The sequence below is a fragment of the Ambystoma mexicanum genome, chromosome 6p (assembly GCF_040938575.1).
Source record: "Ambystoma mexicanum isolate Mex_15411 chromosome 6p, UKY_AmexF1_1, whole genome shotgun sequence".
NCBI lineage: Eukaryota > Metazoa > Chordata > Amphibia > Caudata > Ambystomatidae > Ambystoma > Ambystoma mexicanum.
Genome location: NC_090935.1, coordinates 51,295,044 through 51,319,632, shown reverse-complemented (window position 1 = coordinate 51,319,632; position 24,589 = coordinate 51,295,044). Strand labels below are relative to the sequence as shown.

Sequence of the window (24,589 nt, the reverse complement as noted above, 5' to 3'; positions counted from 1 at the left end):
CCATCAAGGAGGCCTATGAGTGGCAGAACAAACCAGTGCCAGCTAACTTACATGCCCAATGCGGTTAGAGCCAAGGCCATGGCCATCGCGTTCCAACGGCATGTGCCATGGTAGGTCATCAGCAGGGCGGCTACCTGGGCCACCCCTTCGGCTTTCTGTATACACTACTGTTTGGATGCCGTCTCTAGGTCAGACGCAGCATTTGGGTAGGCGGTTCTAAGAAACCTGTTTTCTTAAGGAGGAGCTGCTCTCCACCCTTGGGCTACATTCAGTTCTAATCGCCCATACAGTATGGAGGAAAGGGTACTCTTAGTCCATAGTCTCCTTTCCTCCATAAGTCCCTCCATCCTCCCCCCTAATAATACTGGTGTCATTAGGCAATGTTAAATATTGTCGAAGCGTCATTGGGGACTGAGGAGTGGCACCAGTGGGCAAAACCAGGCGAGCACATGCTCCCAGTGCCGCACCCCACGTGCCTCTAAATTTAAAGGGGAAGATTTTTTTTCTGGTGAAAGGTTCCGTCTCCTGTCCGAGGGACGCCCTATACAGTATGGAGGAAACAGGGACTATGAGCTAAGAGTATGTTAGTCACTATGGTGAGTAGCTGTTAATTTCTGGGCCCTCAAGTCATTCTTGCAGCTCCAGAAAGGTCAAGTGGTAAGGATTTTCACAAACGACACCACTACCACCACAATGTTGGAAGCAGGGGGATCCCGATCACCTGCTCTGTCGTTTGACGCACAGACCCCATCGCACTGGGCGATCCTTTAGAACATGTTCCTCATACCCTTTCACCTAGCAGGTATAAAGAAAACCATTGTGGATGCCCTCAGCTGGGAGATTTGGTCTTGATCACGAATGTGAGATGCAGCAGGGCTAAGTGACCTGTCTGTTCAGTCAATGGGGTTGTCCTGAGATTTGAAACAGCAGCAAACTCCAAAATGGAAGCAGTTTGCCAGCAGGTTCCCTCAACTGGGGACCTTTGGGGGTGTGGGGGGCGTCTCGCTGCTCCTCAGCTCCTGCCGTACCTGCTCTCGCTGGTGAAGTCTGGCCCACGCCTCCATCAAGGTGCTCCTGGCAGTCATTTCACTATACATCGGTTGACCTACAAGGCCATCGTTGTGGTCTCGCAGACTGATCAAAGAATTCATGAAAAGTCTCTTTAGGACTTGCCCTCCAGTGAAAGCTCTGCCTCCGGCATAGGAGCTTAATGTTGTCCTTGCGAAGCTCATGTGTCCTCCATTCGAGCCTTTACACAATGTTCCTCTCAAGTTTCTTTCATGGAAGGCTGCGTTCCTGGTGGCGATCACTTCGACCAGGCGCCTCAGGGTGATCCAGGATCTTTCCTGCAAAGCCACCTACTTACCGTTACGCCCTACTAGTGTGGTGCTCTGCACTCATCACTCCTTAATGCTGAAAGTCCTGTCTGAGTTCCATCTTAACGAACCCTTGGTGCTTCGTTTTCTTCCCAAATCCGGTTTCGGCTGCTGAATGGTCATGGCCTATGCTGGACGTTGCTCATGCTTTGAAGTTCTATGTGGCCCGGTTGTAGTATTTGCAGAAGACGTCTCAGCTCTTTGTAAACTTTGTCCTGTAAATTAGGGGAAGACTGTTCAAGGCCTCCCTACCCAGTTGTCTCTCCGGCTGCATCATGCACTGTCATTGTCTGGCCGACAGGCTCCTACCATGATGGCCGAGAGCCCACTCCACCAGAGCCATTGCTGCTACAACAGCGGTTCTCTCTGGGGTTCCCCTGCTGGACCTTTACAGGGCTGCTACGTGGGGGTTGATGCACCCCTTCACAAAATTGTACTGTCGACAGGGATTCCAAGGAGGAGACCGGAGTCTGCCAAGCAGTGCTACGCAACCTGTTTGCTTGAGGTGAGTCAGTTCCGGGGGTAAGTGTTGTACTACTGTTGAGCCTTGCCACCTCCCGTGGTTTATTAATGCTGTATAATCATATTCATGACAATGTGAATCCATGCCCGATCCCATGCTGGAGAAGGAACATGTTACTTACCCGTTGCAGCATGGCTCTGGCATGGTTTCACATCCTCAATTAGTGGGGGGGGGGGGGAGGTCCCAAAACATTTTTTTTTTTTCCCCCATCGACAGCCAACTTTGCGCACAGCTACAGGCCGACTGGAAATGTATTTTCACCAAATTTGTGGCAGAGGGGGGCTTGGGTCAGAAAGCATGCTTATGTGTGTTTGGTGGAAATCGGACCAGTACTTTTGTTGCAAAGAACTGAAATGTACGTCCCAAATAATTAGTGATATCTGGGTCCGCTTTGCGGACCCATTTCCCTGTTCGCTCCACGGGCCAAAGTCTCATTGGCCTGCGGTACGCCGTGCGGACGGTGTTTGGCTGGAGGGAAGAGTACTGTGCATCAAAGGTTTTGGGAAACAACACCATTGTGTATCAGAGGACAGGGTTGTGGTGTGTGTGTGTGTGTGGCAAGCCCCTAACGCATTGTTCATGGCTGGCCCCTAACGCATTGTGTTCATGGCTGGACCTGTATGTAACTGTGTGGCCATTAAAAGTAGTCATATCTGCATCCGCTCCGGCGTCCCTTTTCCCTGTTTGCCGCGCAGTGAAAAATGTGATTGCACTGTAGTGTACGGTGACGTGTTGTGCGTGAATAGTTTTCGATAACACCAGCATTTTTCCGAGTGCAGTGCGGCAGCGAAAGTGCCTGGAAAACAGTTTACGGTATCTGGTGGTGTGAAGAAGGGATGGAAAGGATGGGGGAGTGAGAAGTGCTGCAAGTGATAAAATCTCATTAGATGAAGACTGTGGTATGCCAGCGGTATCCGTGCATAGTACGCCAATTTGTGGTTATCTCAATAGGCCAAACCTTATGTGGTCATTGCAGGCAGCCTTCGTTATTGCATGCCAGCTGCAGCAGCAATGTCTTTCTGTGATGAATGGTGGAAGGCACATTTGCCGAAGGGGCGAGCGTTCCACAAGACATGCAAATTTATAGATGGGGTGTGCTGTGTGCGATACGTCAGTAGCCCCTATAATCCTTTAATGCTGGGCTGCCTCCTGTCCACAGAAAAGTATGTCCACTGGTTGAAAAGGTTTGTCCACTGGTTGAAAGTCAGTGCCACATTGTCGCTTTGTGTGTGAGATTTGGCTGCATTGCACACATTGTTGGTTGCATGGTTGTGGTGATTGGTATAACATCGTACATTTGTCGGTGTATGGGTGGAGATGCTGCAGTGACAAGTCGTGTTCTGTGTCCACTGGGTGCACTAATGGAATAGTATAAATATGGAAGAGGTTACAGTGCAACTGGTTCTTACATGTGCTTGCGTAGTGTGCATTCCGTGGAATAGTATGTTTTCCAGTGCACTATGCAGTACTGCTTGTGTGCACGTAGTTCAGTGGAGAGCAGGACAAATGTTGCGATGATAGTGTTTGGTTGGCATTATTACAATGGTTTCTGAATGGAAGTGGGTAGTGGTGCCAAACCGTAAGCGGAACATGTGACCTTGCATTCCTGCTTTAGGGTGCAGAGGTTGGGTAGATGTGCTGGTGCCTGTGTTGCCTTTCTGAATTGTGGCACATGCCTACATGGCTTTGTCGTGGGTGTGGCAAGGCCTAGACTGTTGGGTGCATTGCTGAAGGCCGTAGGCAATGCACCCAGCAGGGTAGGCCATCATGACAGCCACCAGAATGTAATGCAGTCATGCACTTGTCAATCTGCATGCATGTCAGGTTGGTGACTTGTACGCAATGGTTGTGGAGGACATTGTGGACTTGGTAGAGCAGCTGAAGTAAGCTGCTAAGCATACAACACGATACGGTGCACACCATTGCCCCTGTTGCACAAAAGGAAGTCACATGTCAACATTTGCCTTTGCTATGGTTAGGCCCTTAGAAGACCCTTGCTTTAGGAAGTCCTGTAAGATATGGCAGCATGAAAGGTCGTGCTCAGCAGCACATATGTAAAACATGGCCAATGCACACAGCCTCCTACATACCGTTCACCACACCTGCACCCAACAGCCTAGTCCTTTATAACAGCCACCACAACCTATTGCAGCCATACAGTTGTCACTCTGCATGCATTTGAAGTTGGTGACTTTTACACAATGGTTGTGGAGGACATTGTGCTCTTGGTCGACCAGCGAAAGAGAGCGGCTACGCGTAAATTAGCATATGGTGTACATCATTGCCCCTGTTGCACAATAGGGTGCCACATGCCATCATGTGCATTTCATATGGTTTGCCCCATATAAGCCCCTTGATTTACGGAGTGCTTTAAGATATTGCAGCATGAAAGGACATGCTCAGCAGTACACATGTAAGCTGTGGCTAACATACACAGCCTCCTACATACCGTTCAGCACATCAATAGACCGTTAGGCAGCCATGTATTCAAATATGTGCCCAGGGTGAAAGCTGGCAGGCTCAATTGAAGATTGGGAGTGCAGTGCACACGGCATGAACATTTAAACATAGCGTGTATGATGGTGTCTGCATGCATTTAAAGTTGGTGACTTTTAAACAATGGTTTTGGAGGACGTTGTAGACTTGGTACAGCAGAAGTGAGCTGGTATGCGTACATTAGCATACAGTGTACATCATTGCCTCTGTTGAACAATAGGGAGCCACGTGCCATCATGTGCATTTCCTATGGTTTGCCCCATATAAGCCCCTTGATTTACGGAGTGCTGTAAGATATTGCAGCATGAAAGGCTGTGCTCAGCTGCACACATGCAAACTGTGGCTAACGTAGACAGGCTCCTACATATCGTTCAGCACATCCAACACAACGTTATGAAGCCATGCGTGCAAATATATTCCCAGGGTGAAAGCTGCCAGTGCACATGGCATGAACATTTAACCATACCCTGTACTATGGTGTTTTTTCTGTGGGGAGGGCCTAGCGCCTTGCATGCATGGCTGGAGTGGAAAGCGCAAAAAGTCGTCCTGCATCACTGGGGTGCGACCCTTGGCGAAGCGTACGTGCCACATTCTGCGTTTCTCCTCATGCTGGCGAATGGAAATGGGAGTATGGCCTTTGGCCAATCAGGTGCTCAGGGTGTGCGTCACAGGCAAGAGCACCAATAGGGAGAAGGACTCCTCCTGCTTCACTGGGGCGCGGCCCTCGTGGTACTTGGGGAAAGACACGTGCCACATTCTGCACTTCTCACAATGGTGGGCAATGGAAATGACTGTGGGGAATGTCCAATCAGGTGCTCATGGTGTGCGTCACAGGAAACGGCGGCAATCATTTGTATTTATTTGGCTTATATAGCGCTTTATACCAACGCACATTAACAACTGGATACCTTTGATACCTTTGATATAACAATAACGGTAACAAGAAGCACATTACAATTTTGATTCAGTCAACAAAACAGCATGTAGAGCAATATGACAGAGGGAAGGGGGAGGGAAGTGGAACAGAGCTAGGAGGGAGGGGGGTAGGAGGAGGAAGCAGGAAGGCTTATTCCATTAGTTTGTGTAGTGCGGCTGGCAAACATGGCAAGACACACAGTTTTCATCTTGGTTGATGCCTTTGTGCAAGATCTGGTCGTGTATGCCCTCCAAGAAGGCTTTTATGGCAATTTTGGTTTGGAGGGAATGGACGCTTTGTGGTGCAGTGTCTAAGTGTGCTGTTTCGGCGGAGTGCTTGTAGAATGTCGACGCATGGCCTCTTCGGCAACTGTACATGTTGTGCACTTTGCAACCTTGTTTTTGGGTTCCATGCCTTGTTCCCGTGTGTACTGTCAACTGAAGATGTTGAAAGCAGTGCAGCACATTTTTCCCACTGCCAAGGTGCTTTTCCCATGTATACCCCTGAGAATAATGTGGAAGTATTCCAATGATTCCTGTCGCCAGCCAGAGGTCAAAGGGGTCTCATCAACAGAAGCATGTGACTTCTTGAGGGCTGCTAGTATGTTCTCCTGTGATAATGAGAACATTGGTACTCGATACATAAACCTTTTCAAAGCAAATGGCATGTCTTTGTCGATCAGTGCCAATGACATTTTGTTTCACAATCTACAGGCTGCACTGAAGACCCTATCGTAAGAATGTGAGCTGATGTTGAAAACATAATTGCTTAAAAAAACGGCAAATAAGGTGTTTCTATGGAAGCACCGTTAAAAAGAAAAAGGCTCTTCTAAGAGCCGCCACTACTAACGACGCCACCTACCCTGGTTGAAAGTTATTCCCCCACTCCCGCACGTGCACAGCACTAAATGTCCATGAATATCGTGATAGTTGCAGGGTGGCATGTGTTAGATGCATCCCTTTTCCAGATGACGGCCATAGAAATGGGCCTGTAGAGGCTACGAGATTGGTCAATAAAGTTTCTGGGTGTAGTGTGTACACACAGACTGGTATCTGGTGTATTTGTCGACAGACATGCAGAGGGTGCAGTTATGGCTGTGTGTTTCACGAACCACAGCATGTGGGCTTTAAAGGAGTTTGAAATATATTAACAAAGTGAATGGAAAACGCTGTGCTGTGGCTGCTCATTTTGGAATGTATCATGTGGATGCGTAGTGCTATGGAGAACTTACAATGAAGTGACTGATTTTGGTTTGTCTGTGTGACACTTTGGTGACACGCAATCGTGCCGTTATTGTTCATTGTGGAAGCAAAATTGCACAGCATGTTACGAGTTTCAGTGCAGTTTGCGATGGAGGCACTGGCCCAGGTCAAACATTTGTTTCTGATCTCTAGCATGATGAAGACACTGATGTGGCTGCGTAGTTTTTTATTTGTTCCGTAAATGGAGAAAGCGCGGTACATTGCGAAAAAGTGTGTTTGTGCCTTTGTACAACATGTGCCAGTGGCGTACTTCACACATGAGAATATGACGTTTTCACAGAAGTTTCCACAGCTATAACGTTCATCTTACTATGCCTGCCATCCCGATTTCTGAACACTCCATCCAAATTGCCTTGGTGCCCTCCTTGAAAGTAGTGAACAGTAAAGTCTTGCTGCCAGTAGGACTAGGAAAACTCTCCGAACATTTGGTTACTTTAGTTTCCAGTGGTCGACTTGCCTTTCACCTCAGGAGCCTCACCTTTTATTCAGTTCCAGCACACACTACTCTGGAATCTCTCAGCAATTTACAGAAAAGGGTGGGTGGCTGTCCAATCAAAGAACAGCCGCGCTAGTAATGGCGAAAAAAGAAAAGGGCCAAGTTAGTACTTGGGTGACCCTGTTGTGCATTATCGGGGCTATGGAACTAAGATTGTCTGTGTAACATAAATGTCACAGGAGTAGAGAGAAGGGGGATACTAAGTATCCCCTTGGCACTCCACAGGAGGAGTGTGCAATCTCAGACAAATGTTTTAGGAGAGATACTTAACTTATCTCTCTAACCTTAAGAACTGTAGTTACTCTAGGATATAGGAAAAAAAAATGTTTGCTGCAAACTAAAAATACATATGCTTTAAAAGGGGATATGGAGGAAAGTAGACACCATAGGACATTAAAACAGTACAGCCTTGTACTAAGAGTGGAGTTTCGTACTGTCTGTTGTATGGTTTTACAAAGCCCTTAGCTGGAGTTAAGAAAAACCGTCAAACACTATTGAAGGAGGCATTATTTATAGTTAACACCACTTTTCATTTATTAGTATGCACTCCCTGTGGGAAAAGGCACTTGAAAGAAAGCCTTTTGGGTGGACCCATGCTCCCTTCTGTGCATGTGGCTGACAAGAATGTATTCATTGGTAACATTAAATATTGTAACTTGAAAGTCCGGACATCCCATGTGGCGAATCCTAATATGTTAAATATATGAAACTGTTGTCAACGAATGTCCCAATATTGTGACTGCCCAATATTCTTAATAGGTTATTCAAAGCGTCAGCCAGTTTGCGCCAGCTTCATTAACAGACTAATGTGTGTCAGCTGTCAGATTGATTATAGTCTATGAAACTTAGGATATCCTCGGATTGCTTCACATTTCTGTGGAAAAACCAAGGGTTTTCAAACAATGGAGCATTAATCTGACAAAACTACCATCCAATATTGCCTATTAATGGAGTTCACGTCATTGCATGTACGCAAAGCTGAATTTACGTGGAGACAAACTCTAAATGGGCACCAATTTAGTGGAGTAGAACAATAAGGTTTTGAGTAGTGCCTCAGTGGCTGGGTTTCGCAGCCAATTAGTTGATGGCAAGACCACGTCACTCTGAGCCAGGGGTTCAACCACAAGCGCTCTCCAGAGAGTGGAAATGCACTAGGTCACTTTCTATTACCGCTTCTTCCTTTTGGGTCTGTTATTGGGCCCTATGTTATCCAACCTTTGGGGGAACTCTGGAGAGTTTTGGCAATGTGTCACCCCCTTGTTCTCACTAGGTGTTATGTTTATGTAGTGTAGGGTGTACTTTTGTACTAGTCATTCTGTTGTGTAGTGAGGTGTGGGGCATAAGGTGAATCTTCATGTGTTGGCATTTTTGCTCCTCATTTTTCCCCACCACTCCACTTTATACGTATTGTGTCTACCCCCAGTATTGGGCTTACATTGGGTATTGGGAATGTGCAAGGTCTATGTTGTGCATTACCGATTCGATACATGCAGTTATGATTACCCCAAAGTACTGATTTGACCCTACAGCTATTCCACGTGTGAGCTTTTATATAATAGTGTTTGTTTTCAGTATACCACTTCAATGTTTTCTCTGGGGTAACTATGGGAATAACTGTACTTCACTACCACCCAAGCTTTTCTTGAGTTAAGTCTGACTGCTAATCCGTAGCCATAGAACAGGGGCGCCTGATTGTCTCTGGCCCTCTGGGCAAATCTGCAATATAATAAAGAAGTAGGGCCAACTAGACCAGAGATGACAACTATTATTTTAAATCATAATAGCATAATGTGTATTGCACAAATACATAATCATACCAAAATATATACAATTTATATAATCATTGGGCTCCACAACCCAACCAAAATACATCCCTCCATGCACAATTCATTCACAACTCATTCAGGTCATCATATACACAAAGTAAAACACTCAATAATTTTACAATGTGCCCCTCTGTTATTATTCAGGGGGTTCAGAAAACCGTTGTCGACATGTTTCGGTTGAGTTCTCTCATCGAGGATGAAACCATCACCTCATGTCGTAACTTAGTAATCAACCTTCTTCAAGACAGGAGAGCAATCGCCATTCCTGCGTTGCCTCTCGGTAAAAAGAAAACAGTGGGGGGAGGTGTGTGTGGCTAGGGAGCCTTAGAGTTGTCATCTCTGTATGTTACTCAAACTATTTACTTGTATTACAATTACAGCTATTTTAATTAACTGCATGGTACCCGCTCACCTCCTGAGTCTTTCAGGGACTGGTGAAGCCGGTAAGGTGGAATAAATCCTGACGTGAATGCTTCCAACAATGGCGCTTTACGTCATGTCTGCCCTATAATAGAAAAGGACATATGCGTTTAAAACTGCACTATGCACTCCCAGCTGTGATAATTCACAATTAGTGGGTTGGTACTCACTGTTGTACAAAAACAAAGTGTCCTCTTAGGGCCCAGTAAATATATGGGGTCAAGTAGCCGTGCACTTTAAATGCCTGCAGAGGAGAGAACAAAACGTGTAGAATATGTGTAAGCTGCTAATGCTTCAATATGCAGGTGCCTATGCAGATTCAGCAATGTTGCCACAGATCTATTTCAAGATACACAGGTGCTTACTTACTTATAGCCAATATTGGCATTTGTCTGCACTGTGGCTCTCTGGAAAATAAATGTCAGTGACGAAATTTCCCATAAGATTAATGGCCGTAAAACGCTGTCTAGTCCTGGCCGAGATGCTGCCAAGGTAAACACAGACACAGAACAGAATGTTATCTATCCGCTCTCCATACATTGTGCACCTCGGTGCCATTCTTTGTAGTGTATAATAATTTACTTACCTTATTTTGCATCCCGGAATTATGGCCAAAACACTTTTTTTTACAAAGGAGATCACCGATGGGTGTTGCGGCTCACTCTACCTCTCGAGATTGTGTGAGACAGACATGCACTGTAGAATGCTGCTCTGAATTGTGGGCTTTGTAGTGCGCATCAGAAACACAGAGATGACAACTCTTATTTATTTTCTTTGTAGATCTAAGGCTCCCTAGCCACACACACCTCCCACCACTGTTTTTTTTTTACCAAGAGGCAACGCAGGAATGGCGATTGCTCTCCTGTCTTGAAGAAGGTTGATTACTAAGTTACGACATGAGGGGATTGTTTCATCCTCGATGAGAGAACTCAACCGAAACATGTCGACAACGGTTTTTTGAACCCCCCCGAATAATTACAGAGGGGCACATTGTAAAATTGAGTGTTTTACTCAGATTTGTTTAACGCACCACTGTGATATAAACAAAATATCACTTTTCTCTATCTTTGTGTATATGATGACCATATGAATGAGTTGTGAATGAATTGTGCATGGAGGGGTGTATTTTGGTTGGTTTGTGGAGCCCAATCATGATTATATAAATTGTATATATTTGGTATTATTATGTATTTGTGCAATAAACATTATGCTATTATGATTTAAAATAATAGTTGTCATCTCTGCTAATCCGTAGCTACTATTAGAAAGTTTGTTCGGTCCCTTGATTGGAAACCCTGCATAACATCTAGGATAATGTTTACATCCCTCCACAAGGAGCTGTGAACCAATTGCTCTAACAGTAATACATTTGTTCACGGGACAAGCTGTTATTTTGTTATGAAGTTTAATGCAGTGCCAGTCTCCAAGAAAATGGCATAGTATGTCTGTACCCCCATTAACCAACCTGTAGTTTATGGGAGATCTTTTCAGATGATATCTGTTTGTTCCATCTGAAAAGTAGCTTCCTTGACAAGCTGCGTCTAGCTTAAACATGGCAATGCATTAATAACTGGCTTTAAGTGTCCATGGTGAAGTAGTGGCAAGTTCTTCTCCGATACTAAATTAAATTACTCTCTTTAAACTAGTATGCTTGGCACACAGGATTTACACAACCGCCAAAGGGTTGCTGCAAAGATGTACTCATACCACTCACTGCAAACAGACTGCACAGAGTAAATAAGTGGTTACTGCGCCTTGAATTATTGAATCCGCTAAGGCAAGCAAATCTTGTCTGCGCTATACAAGTGTTATACCCACCAGTGCCCCATTAGTTTTGTGCTGCAATCTTTTCTTAAAGGAGGAGAGAAGCAGGCACAATTGAAACAATTCATTCACTTTCATAGCAATATGCATGTTTTTCACCACTTTTTCTTATGCTGTCTCTTGATTTTATCTTCCTGCCACTAGGGCTTTTTTGGCCTTTCACCCGTGTGCCAGTCCTTTTTTGGTAGCGCTGCTCATTCCTGTTTTTCTGCCTTTCCTTCTAGATTGAAGGATTTCCTTCCCAAGGAGTACATCAAACAGAAGGGCGAGCGCAAGATCTTCATAGTAAGTGATGCCGAGAAACATTGTAGTCTGTGTAACGAGTGTTGTGCTGGAAATAGCTAATCATTTAGTGATGTATTGGGGAAGATTAGTGTCTAGCCTGGTTGGTGTTAAATAGTTCATTTTAAGGGCTGCATTTCGATTGTTGGAGCTGAAAACATTTGCTGTTGTGAGGATGTGATGGGGTTTTATTTTATTAGTATAGTTCTAATGGTATCCTTTGTATAACCTTGCGCAGAAGGAGTTCCCAGTAGCTGCATATGTTGTGGTTGACGAAATATAGCAATGGCTCATTGGCTTAACTTGTTAGGATGCACGATTCTCAGTCATACCTTCAAATATGGCTGAGAAGCAGTGATTTAATTATTCGGGTACTTATTGGTGCCAGTGCAACATCAGCTGTAGGTCCTATTGCCGTAATGTTAGGTAGTTGTCAATGCCCCTCTACTCAGCAGTTGGCAGCACCATTGGGACATCTTTAGTTTTCCCCCTGCCTAAAAGCCCCACCCTGAAAATGTATCCTGATCCATTGGGAGCTGCAAAGCCTGTGTATCTGCACGAGGATAGCATATGGATGTCAAGCATAGTATAGCCTGCCCCCCCCCCCCACAGATGTCTCCCACACCTGTAGGGATCTGGGGAATACAAAGACCTGTTCTTTTAATCTTAGTGGAATTCATGAATGGACCTATTGAAGCCCATAATGGAGATTACCATATAAATGAGCTTTGATTAGACACATTCTGCATGTTTTCGCCCCCACTTTGACTTATCTTCATAGTGTTTCACAGGCCATACACGTTATTGAACTGTCTTATTAACGGTAACGCCCCAGAACTAGAGTATTAAATGAAGAATATCTGGTGGATAGATAACGTGGGAATCCTAGATGTTACGGTATACACTGTTATGATCTGCACTGACCTATAGTCAATCCATTGGCAATTACAGCTGAATTTGTATAATACTCACTGATGTAGTTTTGTTAATTGATGCATAAATCAGTTGCAGTTGATTCAGAGCTAAAGGAGGCCTTCAATTATATGAAAAAGGTTTCGGCAGAAAAAACTTCAAATAACCCACCATTGTAACTTGCCACGATACTAGTGTAGAATTGTGTTGCAGTTGTGCAGGTAGTCACGAGCCAGATGTAGTCATTGCTCAGCTTTATGTCCGCGTGGATTTTGTCTTACAGGGTTAATGGCAATTTGTAATTTTTTGGGGCATGTTGGGTATAGGCTCACTAGCCAGCATGACTATACATCGAAGAGTACTTAGATGTGCAGAACACGTCACTGTTCTCAATACTGTTGGTAGTTTGTTTTCTTTTATAGCGATTCATGTCAGTGGCGCTAACCATTTACATGCTACTCATTTTATCAGTGTTGGAAGCACGAAGGCTCATACTTGCTGCAGGAATAGAACTTCTGACGAACAGGCTGGCCCCTTATGTGAAGCAAGTGCTTACCTTGTGAGCTACCCAACCAAACATGGTCTGGTGTCAGTCGCTTCATGACGCTTGCTGAAAAGCTGTGGTTGGTTTATCATTTTGCTAACGAGCTGGCATATTCTCTGTGATCCATAAAATGTTGAAATATTCTTGACTACTCAATGTTCTCACATTTAATAGGGTGCTTCACTTTGTACCTGCAGCAGACACTATTCAATTCACTTTCGATCGGTGTAAAAAGTACTCTTTCCTATAAGGAAAGTGGATGCATTACAATATTCTTAGTAATTCATTCTGTGGTCTAGTGTTTTCTTGATATTTTCTGGCAAATGCCTTCTAACTCGAAATATGTAGGAATTCCTCGGAATTCTGAGACTAATGTGATTGATTTGATAATTACATGCATTTGTGTCCTAAAAAATTATTTGCTTTTCAAAAAGTGGAATAAATAATCATATAGCAAGTATCTTAATGCTCCATACAAGAGTGAGTTGCCCTTCGAGTGTGGAAACTCCAGTATAGTGAATGGACTAATCTCTGTATGCTCCTTCCTCGTAGACCTGATATCGGGTTATATCATGACTGTTCTCTAAAGTGATTTGTGTTCCGTTATCAGGACAATAAACCTCTGAAACTGATGTTTCGGCCCCTCATGCTAGTAATGAACAAATATGCTCTGGTGGTTTATACATGATATCGATCACAACAATACAATGGAAAGCACTGTCGAGTTAGATCCCTTATATAGTTGTAGCCTTGTTCGGAAGTAGTCTTTGGACATATGTGCCTGGTGTGCAGGCCCTTAAAGCCGTGGTAGTAATATGGCCCTCGTGCACGGAGTCTTATTCGACAAAGCACAATGGGGGGTCGAATGTATTGTAGCCACTTTCAGTGTACTAGGAAATAGATGTGATGTTAGAATGGGCTGTATTTTATAGGGCTTTGTATACATATAGCAGTGATGAAGCAGTGGGGTTATGACAACGATGTAGAAGGTGTCATATGCTGTGATGGCTTGTTGAGATCTGGCGCTCATCTAGGATGGGCTTTGTTGCAGAGATGTTGGCAAGGATAGGGCCGTGATGTAGGACCCTTATGTCGTCTATGGTATGGACGTAGCCCTAGCGATGAAATGAAATGCCTTTTGGGATAGAGCCTCAATACGGAAAGCCCTGCTGGTGCCCTGAAGCAGAATGGAGTGATCTGTGTTCTGGTGGTCTCAGTAAGGATTTGGATTAACTGTTCTTCATGGCTTAGTATAGGACTTCCCAAGAAGGGTGCTCTGCATAGAAGGAATGGGACATATCCCGTATACTGACCATGTCTATGCTCAGAATAGGTTTTTCGTGCCACATATCCGGCTCTACGTTGACCTGTGATCTGCAAACCCTGGCTATGGAGGGAAAGCTAGATTTGATAAGTTTCCAAGTTTAAACTATGACTCGGCATTGACACATTTAACACCAACAATCCTGTCCATTTTAAGGCTCATAAGAACTGTGCCAACATGAGTGAAATTGAATCCAAAGCGCGATATGTGAAGCTGGCCCGCTCCCTGAAAACCTATGGTGTGTCCTTCTTCCTGGTCAAGGTGAGTTGAAGCAGCTTTTCAGAGCGTTAAGAACCATTTTCTGTTTGTATCTCATTGTGCAGCCTGTCTTTCTGTCTTTTGTTCTAATAATTTGTGTTGTACTTTGAGCTTGCTGCCCTCGTGGTTCCCATTTAATAGTACTACATAGAACTGATTTGACTATTTCCTAGCTCAGTGGCACTCATTTGATTTGCTTCGGATGATTGTCAGGCTGTTCAGCTTTATTTTCGACGTGCGCTCAGACTGCTGCAGCAATTGTTCCAGTCTCTGAACTATCTTTTTGTCTTTCCTGGTCATCGTCCTTTTGTTTGCTAGTATCTGGTCCATCTCTTTACTTGCACTTTAACCTGCATTTGGTCTATGTGCATGTTGGCCCTTTGTACTGTCTAGGCACTTTTCAGTTGAGTGCCTCACTTGGTGCCCATCGGCCATTTACAGCTTGTCCACCTTTGTTCCCATGTGCAGGAAAAGATGAAGGGCAAGAACAAGCTGGTGCCGCGTCTGCTGGGGATAACTAAGGAGTGTGTAATGCGTGTGGATGAGAAGACAAAGGAGGTGATCCAGGAATGGAATCTAACCAACATCAAGCGATGGGCTGCCTCGCCAAAGAGTTTCACACTGGTAAGAATTGGTTGTGAACTTTACCTTTTTTTCCTATTCCAGTAGGATAACTTTGTTCTAATTATTTTAGGTCCCAGTCAGGGATCGAATTTGATGAGCAGGAGCTAAACCCATGCATGTTGGAGGGCCCTGTTGAAGGTCGGGGAGATGCCAGGGAAATTCAACAAGGGAACCTCCGGATCGTAAGGAGTCTCCAGTCCTATCCTTTTTATAGATCCTAGACCAGGCGTGAGTGGTGGAACGTACCGGGTCAAATGGACAGGTCTTTGTAGGTGGAGTTGAAGATAACAGAACGTATATCGTTGGGATGGGCAGTTTTTTTCAAGGAGTACATGTGGAGCCGTGTTCTCGGGGTCCAACCAGTGCTTCGCAAATTGTGCCTGTGCAGCGAAATAATACAATTAAAATTCTGGGGCCGCAATACCGCCCTGTGCGTATGATTCCACCATCGTAGCCGAGCCCTGCCTAGCCGTCTTCCCATTCCAAATAAAGGAGGATGCGAGTGATTTGAGTTTCGTAAAAAAGGGTTTTCCGGGCCAAATCGGGATGTTGTTGAAATAGTATACAAGTTTAGGCAGGACCACCATTTTAAGTAGTGCCACTCAACCGTATAAGGACAATGGAAGATTAGCCCACAACTGGAACTTGGTCGTTAGGTTTAGCAATAATTCACTGTGATTTTGTGTGTATATCGTTTGTTTGTCCCTGGTAACCATGATTCCCAAATAGCGTACCTGAGTAGGGGTTAAACTCCCTTATCTCGGATAGGTCTCCAGTGTTCGAGGCAAAGGAAATATGTCGGACTTTGGGACGTTGATTTTGTATCCCGAATAATCCGAGTACTAATGTATGTCTGACAATATATGTTGCACATTCTCCTGTGGTTTCCGGACATACAGTAGGGTATCGTCCGCATATAGTGATATGATCTTTGGGGGGGATGGTCATCCTAAAACCTCTGTGCGTGGTTCTTATGAATATATTCAGCCATTGGTTCTATAGTAAGTGTGAAAAGGATAGATGAGAAGGGACAGCCCTGTCTAGTTCCCCTGTGTAGCAAGAATGTGGAAGAGAAGGTGTTATTATTTAGGACTTTGGCAGATGGCTGAGTATACAATAGTCGCACACATTTAATGAAGTAGTGACCGAGACCAAATCGCCCACATACCAGAAAGAGGTATGTCCAGGAGACGGAATCGAAGGCCTTTTCGGCGTCTAATGCCACAACCGCCGCCTTTGCAGCCGGGTGCCATCACGCAAAACAAACGCCTCAAGTTCAGGGCTGTGGATCTCGTGGGAATGAATCCAGCCTGGTCCGGGGGTACCAGGATTGACATGTAAGGTAGGAGTCTGGTGGCTAGTACTCTAGCGAAAATCTTCGCATCAGTATTTATTAAGGAAGGGGGTCTGTAGGAGGCCATGTCTTGTGCCGGACTATGGGGTTTCAGGAGGACCGTGATAATTGCTTCACGCATTGACTCCGGAAGGACACCCCGGTCCATAGCTTCCTCCCACACCTTCAACAATAAGGGGGCTTGTTTGTCCTGAAATTCCTTATATAATTCAGAGCCCAGGCCATCCGACTCGGGGGCTCGACCACCGGACAGGGATTTAATAGCTGCGACAAGTTCCTCCACTGTGATAGGTTGATCCAGTATGCTGCGTGTCTCAGGGGTTAATGTTGGGAGGGCTAGGTCATCTAGGTACCTGAATGTGTCTTCCTTGGTTTTCACATCATGATTGGAGTATAAAGAGTAGAAGTCGGCGAATGTGGAGTTGATGTCCTGTTCTTTATTAACCATCACCCCAACCGGTGTCTGTATGCTGGCAATGGGATTGTGATGTCTATCGGCTCTAAGCATATTAGCCAGGAATCTGCCCGCCTTATTACTCTCCCCGTACCTGCGGGCTTTAGCTGGGGCAGACATATAGAACTTCCCTATTGGCCAACTCGTTGAATTCCTTAAGTGTAATATGAATTTTCAACAGTGTACCTTTATCTAGTGTGGTGCTATATTCAGTTTGTAACAAGTCTATTTTGGCTTCGGCTATACCCAGTTCCTTGCGCACTGATTTCAGCATGCCCGTGGACTTACCCAGTATGGTTCCCCAGATCCAGACCTTGAAAGTCTCCCACAGGGTGGCATAGGTGCTCACCGAACCCTCATTCAGTTCCAGAAATTCCTCAATCTCGGTATGTAAGGCTTCACAAATATGTGGGTCTCTCAGGATCCCGGGGGGCATCCTCCATCTTCTAGCAAGAGGTGGGGTGTGATCCAGGTTAATGTCGAGCGTTATCGGTGAGTGATCTGAGAGGGTGCGAGGTGTATATCACAGCCAGAAACCGTCCCAGCCAGGGACAAATTTATAAGACAGTAATCTATGCACGAGTGGGAATCATGGACAGACGAGTAGAAGGTGAATTTCTTCTCATCTGGGTGTAATGTACGCCATGCATCTATATCTGTCTGTTCCATCAACTGTTTTACGACCAGTGCCGCTTTGGAAGGCGCTCTGAGTGGTTGACTATCTAGGGATTGGCCAAGTATTGTATTAAAATCCCCACCCCAGATTATTTGTGCCTCCCCCGATGCGGACAGCATATCCAGTATTGTACAGTAAAATTGCAGGTCGTCTACGTTGGGGCCATACGTGTTAATCAGTATTATCTGGCGGCCTGCTATCTCCCCCCCACACCAGTGCATATCTACCTTGAGAGTCTATCTTACTAGAGCGATGTCTGAAGCTCAGCTTGGGATGTATAAGTGTCAGTACTCCCCTAGATTGAGCGGAGTATTCCGTGTGGTATCTGTGGGGGCCCCATCGTGGCAGGAACTTGGTGTTAACACTACCCAATGCATATGTTTCTTGTATAAAAAGAATATGGGGGTACAATATATGCTGCAATGTTCCTCGCTTTAACCGGGTTGTTAAGCCCTCGGATATTCCCGGATAGTAGTTTAACGGTTAAGCCTTTGTTAGCCTGTGTCATAGGTGTACCTCGAGTCGACCATATGCCTGTTGTATTGCCACATTCTCAAGTAGTGCGGGTTCCCGCTGCAAAACAGCTCTGATTTTAATATTATAACTTCCCCAAACAGACCTGGCATATTGCCAGGGATAACCCTATCTCTATTTCCCCACCAACCCCCACCCGCATCATCAACCCCAACTCAATGTATCCCTTGAACCATAACTTGGGAAGTTTCCTGGGGGTGTAAGCCGTACTCGCGTTACCGCCATTCCAGGGGCTCACGGCCCTACTACAAACAAGTAGTAGCCAGGGCCACCTCGTCGCCCTCGGCTTTAAACTTTATACCTGTGCGGCATGAACAGAAGTCCGTCAGCCAGCGGGGTCTTCTGGTTCCTCAGCAAGCTGGGGTGGCAAATTCTGATTTAATGCCCGGTCTCGGGCAGGCAGGGGGATGGAGGCTTCGACATATGACATGGCTTCTGTAGGATTTTCAAAGAAATGTGCTCGGGCTCCATGTTGAATTCTCATTTTTGCTGGGAAGACGAGCGCATAGGGAATCTGACGTCTCAATTGTTTCTTAACTTGTTCATAAGACCTTCTTAGTGTTTGCACATTTGTCGAAGTCAGGATATATATGTTTCCTGTTCTCGTAGAGTGCCTTTTTCCCTGAACAGTCTCAGGATAGTGTCTCTGTCCCTATAGTTGAGGAGACAGGCAATTATCGTGTGGGGTGGTGCTCCAGGTCTGGGAGGAGGTGCTAGGGCATGGTGGGCACGTTCCACAAGGAAATGGTCTGAGAAGGAGTCGGGGACCAGAAGGTCTTTCAAAAGGGATTCCACTTGGCATTCCATGGACCCCCTGCCAAGGGTTTTGGCCACTCTGACCAAACGGATGTTATTCCTTCTGGACTGCTGTGTAACCAGCGTTAACCTGTGACCAGGAGCTACCACTAGGGACCATGGATCTCTAGTACAAATCTGACTGCCACATAAGATGCAAACATAACTCTTTGTCCGTTATTTATGACCCTGTATGCTTTAAATGTCATATAGGTGTGTCCTAATGATTATCCCAAATACACAGTTAAATCCACATAGGTGTTTGTTCAGTACCAGTTGATGTGTGGAGCCAAAGGTAGCTCCTGGTAGCTGTTGGTGTCAAGCTAACCCAGCTCTTCTAGGCCACAAGCAGGAGCTAAATAGCTGCCAGCTCACCTCAATTTGTAACCATGCAGTATGTGCTAGACAGAGTGGCCTGCCTGCTGTATAGTGGAAAAGAGGTCTCGGGTGCAGATGAGTGGGACTAGCTGGTGGGTGCAGCCTGTGTGGGAGGAGACCCAGGGAGAGAAAATATGCACACCACTGCAAGATTAGGGCAGATAATCATCGGGACATGGAGAAAGATGATGCATGGAGCCATAGTGTGGAAGCTAATCCTCAGCATAGAGCTATAGGATACACACAAGGTATAGTAATCGTGAGCTTTGAGGGAAAGTGAAACTAAGCCACTGTGAAAGGCACAAAGCAGTCTCTATTACAGGGACACATGGAAGACACAACTTAATTTAACAGAGTCAAATGCCACTAAGATTACAGTACAGCAAATAGAGAAATTACACTTTAGGAGCTGCAAGAGAAGCTAAAAACGTCTGCAGGAGTAGGTACGCAACAGCTGTAAACGGAGCAGGGTAACTAACACGAGTGAGGGTCAAAGCAACTCAACTCTGTCGGGGGTAAAGAAGAGATTTACTGTTCTCCAGCATGGGGTCTGGCATGGATTCACATGCTCATGAATATTCCCCGTCGTCAGGCTGGGAATCCTCGGTAAAGAAAAAACCAGTATCAGTTTCGTTTCTGATCTGTCTTTCGTAGTAATAACCAATCACTGGTCTCTGCGTCATACTGACCACAGCCAATGACTGCCCTCTACCTAAGCACCGCCTCTGGCAGCCATCTTCAGATTTTTACCGCACGTTCATGTGTTGGGATCCTCGTGCTATTGCTCTCGAGCGTTAGTGCTATTTTTTCGCGCTTTTTACAAAAACTTCGATTCTTTCGGTCAAAAGAGCCTCAAGCTCCACCGATCCTACATCCGATCAACGGGGACCCGTGTCGGATTCATCTGTGCCCCTCAAGGGTGAAGATCTCGTCGAGCTACACTTCGGAGGACTCCAGAAGCTTCTCAGGCCCTGTCTCGGAGATGGCCCAGGAGAAGGGAAGCTCGACGCCCGGAAAGCTGTTCAGGGTCTGCCCTGGATGCCAGCTGCAGAACGTCTTCAAGGAGGACGAACACTCTTTCTGCCTTTACTGCCTTCATGAGGACAAGACGCACGTGGAGAAGGACTGTGCGTTTTGCGGCAACATGTCGGAACGGACCATGAAGGACCGCCATCAACGTCTCGCCAACTGGCTGGAGGGTAAGAGCCCGTCTGGCGAGAAGAAGAAGAAATCCGAGCGGTCTTCTAAGACCTTTGAGGGCGCCCCGGCGACGGGGGCCCAACATAAGGCCAAGCACCGCGAGTCCGCTGGCACCGGGAGCGCCGAACGGTCGGGCTCTGAGGGCGCCAGGCAGGGCGCACCCTCCCCGGCACCATCAACCACGAGCCAACGCTCTGGGTCGGGTAAGAGGAAGGCCGAGCACCCGGCGAAGCTCCTGGAGAGGCCCCGGTCGAGCTCTAAGGCAGAGGAGGAGCGTGGCAGTGCCCCCTCCCTCAAGGATAAGGCGGTGAGCGCACCTAAGGTGGTGAAGGCCTTGATCCATCCGACCAAGCCCTCTATCGAAACGGTCGCGGCGGCCCTGGCTCAGCCTGTGGTGGCTGCACCAGTGGTGGCGGCCTCAGGGCCCAGAATCTCCCTGCCTCCTCGGAGGGAGTCTTCCTTTGTGCCCATCGATAGGACCCCCGTGAAACCCTCCGTGGGGAAGAAGGGGGGGCAGGGCGTCGTCGTAGAGTCGGCCTCAACCTCAGAAGAAGAACTGATCGAGGTCTTAAGCCACGGCCTAGGCGTGGAAGAAGGCCAGCCCGTCGGAATGGACCCCGACGCAGGTGACGACGACGACATCGTCGAGGATACCAACGGGGCCCCTGCTCGCCCGTCGGATTCCCCTCTGCCAGCGCCGCAAGACAACTCGGCGGCCATTTTGTTGGCCATACAGTCCTTATGCTCCGAGATAAGGACGAGGCTACCGTTACCGACGGAGGAACCTCTCCCGTCGGGGGATCCAGAACCGGGACCTTCTGGTGTTCCCCCTACCAAGAAAAGAAGGATCCATCCACCACCTCCTTTTCAACCGTCCCGCCCCTTCCAGCCCTCCTCCCCGTCCACCCGAGGGGATGATACGGGGACTGACACGGCAGCGACGGGTACGGACGACGAGGCATACGACGAGGATTTTCCGTCGTCGCCTCCCACCAGGGCCTCTCCGCCCGACGAGATCGGATCTTTCCACTCCATGATCTCCAGGGCTTCCGAGCTTTTCCAACTCTGCCCTGAGGAGAAGAAAAAGGAAGGCTTCCTTTATCAGCGGCGCGAGGCCAAGAGGAAGACGGTCCTCGCAGTGCCTCTGTTGGACGACATTTGGGATGAGGGCCTTTCCCTCCTCAAGAACCCTTCCACGACGCCAGCTAGAAGAGACCGGTACGAGAAAAAGTACCGGGTCCCGGACACGGCCCCCCTATGCCTCCGGGCGCAGCCTACCCCGGACTCCGTCGTCTCCGCGGCAGCCAGGAAGAAAGCGGGGGGGGGTGCGGCCTCCACATCGACTTCCCCGCCGGACGGCGAGGGAAAGAAATTGGATACTATGGGGCGTAGAGTCATCTCGTCGGCAGCGACGACGATTAAAGCGGCCAACGCCTTGGCTATCGTGGCCCGCTACGACAGGGAGCTCTGGTACAAGATGGCTCCTCTGCTGGATTTTCTGCCGGACGACAAGAGGGCGGAGGCCCTTGAGATCCTGCAGGAAGGTGAGGTGGCCTCGGACCACGCCATCACCGTGGCGACGGACATCGCCGACACTGGATTCCGCTAGCTGGGCAACGGTGTTTGCCTTCGACGTCGTGGATGGCTCAAAGCTACGGACTTCCGGCAGGACGTCCAGACCAGAGTCCTGGACATGCCCTTCGACGGGAACAACCTGTTTGGGAAGACAGTGGACGATTCCCTTCAGGCCATCAAGGCGGATACTGAGACGGCCCGGGCCCTTGGAGTCCTGCAACGACGGACGCCCTTTCGGAGCGGCGGAGGCAAGGGCGCCTCCAAAGGTTCCGGCGGCGGTTTCGCTTCCTACCGTCAAGCGGCCCGCTCGTCGTCGCAAGAGGCCTACAGAGGACGAGGCAAGTCTAGCGGACCCCGCCGTCGTCGCCAAGGAGGTCAAGGCGGCAAGGCCGCGTCCAAGCAGGATTGAACCGGCCTTGGGGTCGGGCCCCCACCGAAGCACCCCGGTGGGAGGCCGGCTGGCGGGCTTCGTCAGCGTGTGGGAGTCCATCTCCACCGACCGTTGGGTGCTGGACGCCCTGGCCCGGGGCCACGCGCTCGAGTTTCAAAGAAGGTGCCCGCGCGTCCCCCCCCGTGGCCAGAAAAGAACTTCACGTCCCTCAACTTCTCCTGGAGGTAAAGGCGATGCTCAGAAAGGGCGCCATCGAACTCGTCCCAAAGAGGCTTCGGGGCTCCGGAGTCTACTCGAGATACTTCCTCGTGAAGAAGAAGACGGGAGGATGGCGCCCCATCCTGGACCTGCGACGTCTGAACAAGTTCATCAAGGCGCAGAAGTTCCGGATGGTCACCCTCCAGCACGTCCTGGGTCAGCTGGAGGAAGGAGACTTCCTATCATCATTGGATTTGGAGGATGCCTACTTCCACATTCCCATCCTAAAGGGGCACCGAAAATTCCTCAGATTCGTGGTCCAAGGGCGTCATTACCAGTTCAAAGCCCTTCCCTTCGGACTACGGTCGGCACCCAGGGTATTCACCAAGTGCCTCGCACCGGTGGCGGCGCAGCTGCGCCGCGAGGGGATTCACGTCTACCCCTACCTGGACGACTGGCTCATCCGCGCCAAGACGAGGGAGCTCGCCGTGGTCCACACGGCAAGGACCGTCCAACTCCTCACGGACCTGGGATTCTCCGTGAACTACGCCAAATCCCACCTGGTGCCCGCGCAAGTCGCACTGTTTCTGGGAGCGAGGCTCGACACAGTGTCTCTTCTGGCCTCCCCGTCGGAGGAGAGGACCAGGACCATCTTGGGCAAGGTGCAACGGATGTTGGTGGCCGACGCGGCCAAAGTGAGGTCCATCAAGTCCCTCCTCGGGATGATGTCTTCCTGCATCTACCTCATTCCCATGTGCAGGCTCCGGATGCGCCCGTTGCAAGAATTCCTGGATGCGCGCTGGATCCAGACGACGGGCAGCTTCGAGGAAAGGATCAAGCTCGACAAGAGTTTCCGACGAGCGATACGGTGGTGGGGCACCCGCGCGCATCTGACGGCGGGCATGGACTTCCAGACCCCAGCCCACCAGGAGACTGTGACCACGGATGCCTCCCTGGAAGGGTGGGGAGCGCACACCGAAAATTTGCACGCAAGGGGACTATGGCTCCCGACGGAGAAGTCCCTGCATATCAACGTCCTGGAGCTCCGTGCAGTGTTTTGGGCCCTCAGGTCCTTCCTTCCGTCCCTCAAGGGCAAGGTGGTGAGGATCTTCACCGACAACACCACCACCATGTTTTACATCAGGAAACAGGGCGGAACCAGGTCCCCAGCGCTGTCCAAGGAGGCTCAGGACCTGTGGCATTGGGCCGTCGCCCAAGGGATTTTTCTGGTGCCGTTTCATCTGGCAGGGATAAAAAACACCATCGCCGACTCACTCAGCAGGGAGCTACGCTCGTGCCACGAGTGGGAACTACGGCAGGATCTGGTGGATCGCCTCTTCCGACGGTGGGGCACACCCCAGATCGACCTGTTCGCGACGGCGACGAACACCAAGTGCCGGAGGTTCGCCAGCAGGTTTCCCCAGACGAGGAGCATGGGCGATGCTTTCTCGTTCCCCTGGGAGGGCCTGTTCCTCTACGCGTTCCCTCCATTGCCTCTGCTAATCCGGCTCGTCAACCAGCTCAAGAGGTCACGGTGCAGGATGATCCTCGTCGCACCTGCGTGGCCGAGGCAGATATGGTTCCCGGACCTTCTGGACTTGTCAGCGTCCCCGCCGATCAAGCTGCCGGCGGACGCGGATCTACTCTCCAGGGTAGGAGGCGCCATCCTCCACCACGACCCGAAGTCGCTGAACTTGCAGGCCTGGCTCCTGCAGCGCTAGAGTTTGGAGGATACGACATACCGGCCGATTGCAGAGAGGTTCTTGCAAAGGCCAGGGCGTCCTCGACTTTTAAATGCTACGGACACAAATGGAAGAGGTTCTCTGTCTGGTGCCACGCACAGAAGATTAACCCTCTACGGATTACGGCTCCCCAAGTACTGCCGTACCTGCTGACGCTGGCCAAGGCTGGTCTGGCACACGCGTCCATCAAGATTCATCTTGCTGCGATC

At 48.3% G+C, this 24,589-nt stretch overlaps 1 protein-coding gene across 2 annotated transcripts in view; it reads left to right on the top strand.

Annotated features, from left to right (window-relative positions):
• The window catches only part of TLN1 (talin 1), a 1,223,782-nt gene that overhangs the window by 541,364 nt on the left and 657,829 nt on the right, over positions 1-24,589 (top strand). For both annotated transcript variants that reach the window (XM_069626724.1, XM_069626725.1), the window contains exons 9-11: positions 11,364-11,424; positions 14,358-14,462; positions 14,928-15,083. In XM_069626724.1, the coding sequence (XP_069482825.1) occupies positions 11,364-11,424; positions 14,358-14,462; positions 14,928-15,083 (322 nt within the window). The remainder of the gene's footprint in view (positions 1-11,363; positions 11,425-14,357; positions 14,463-14,927; positions 15,084-24,589) is intronic.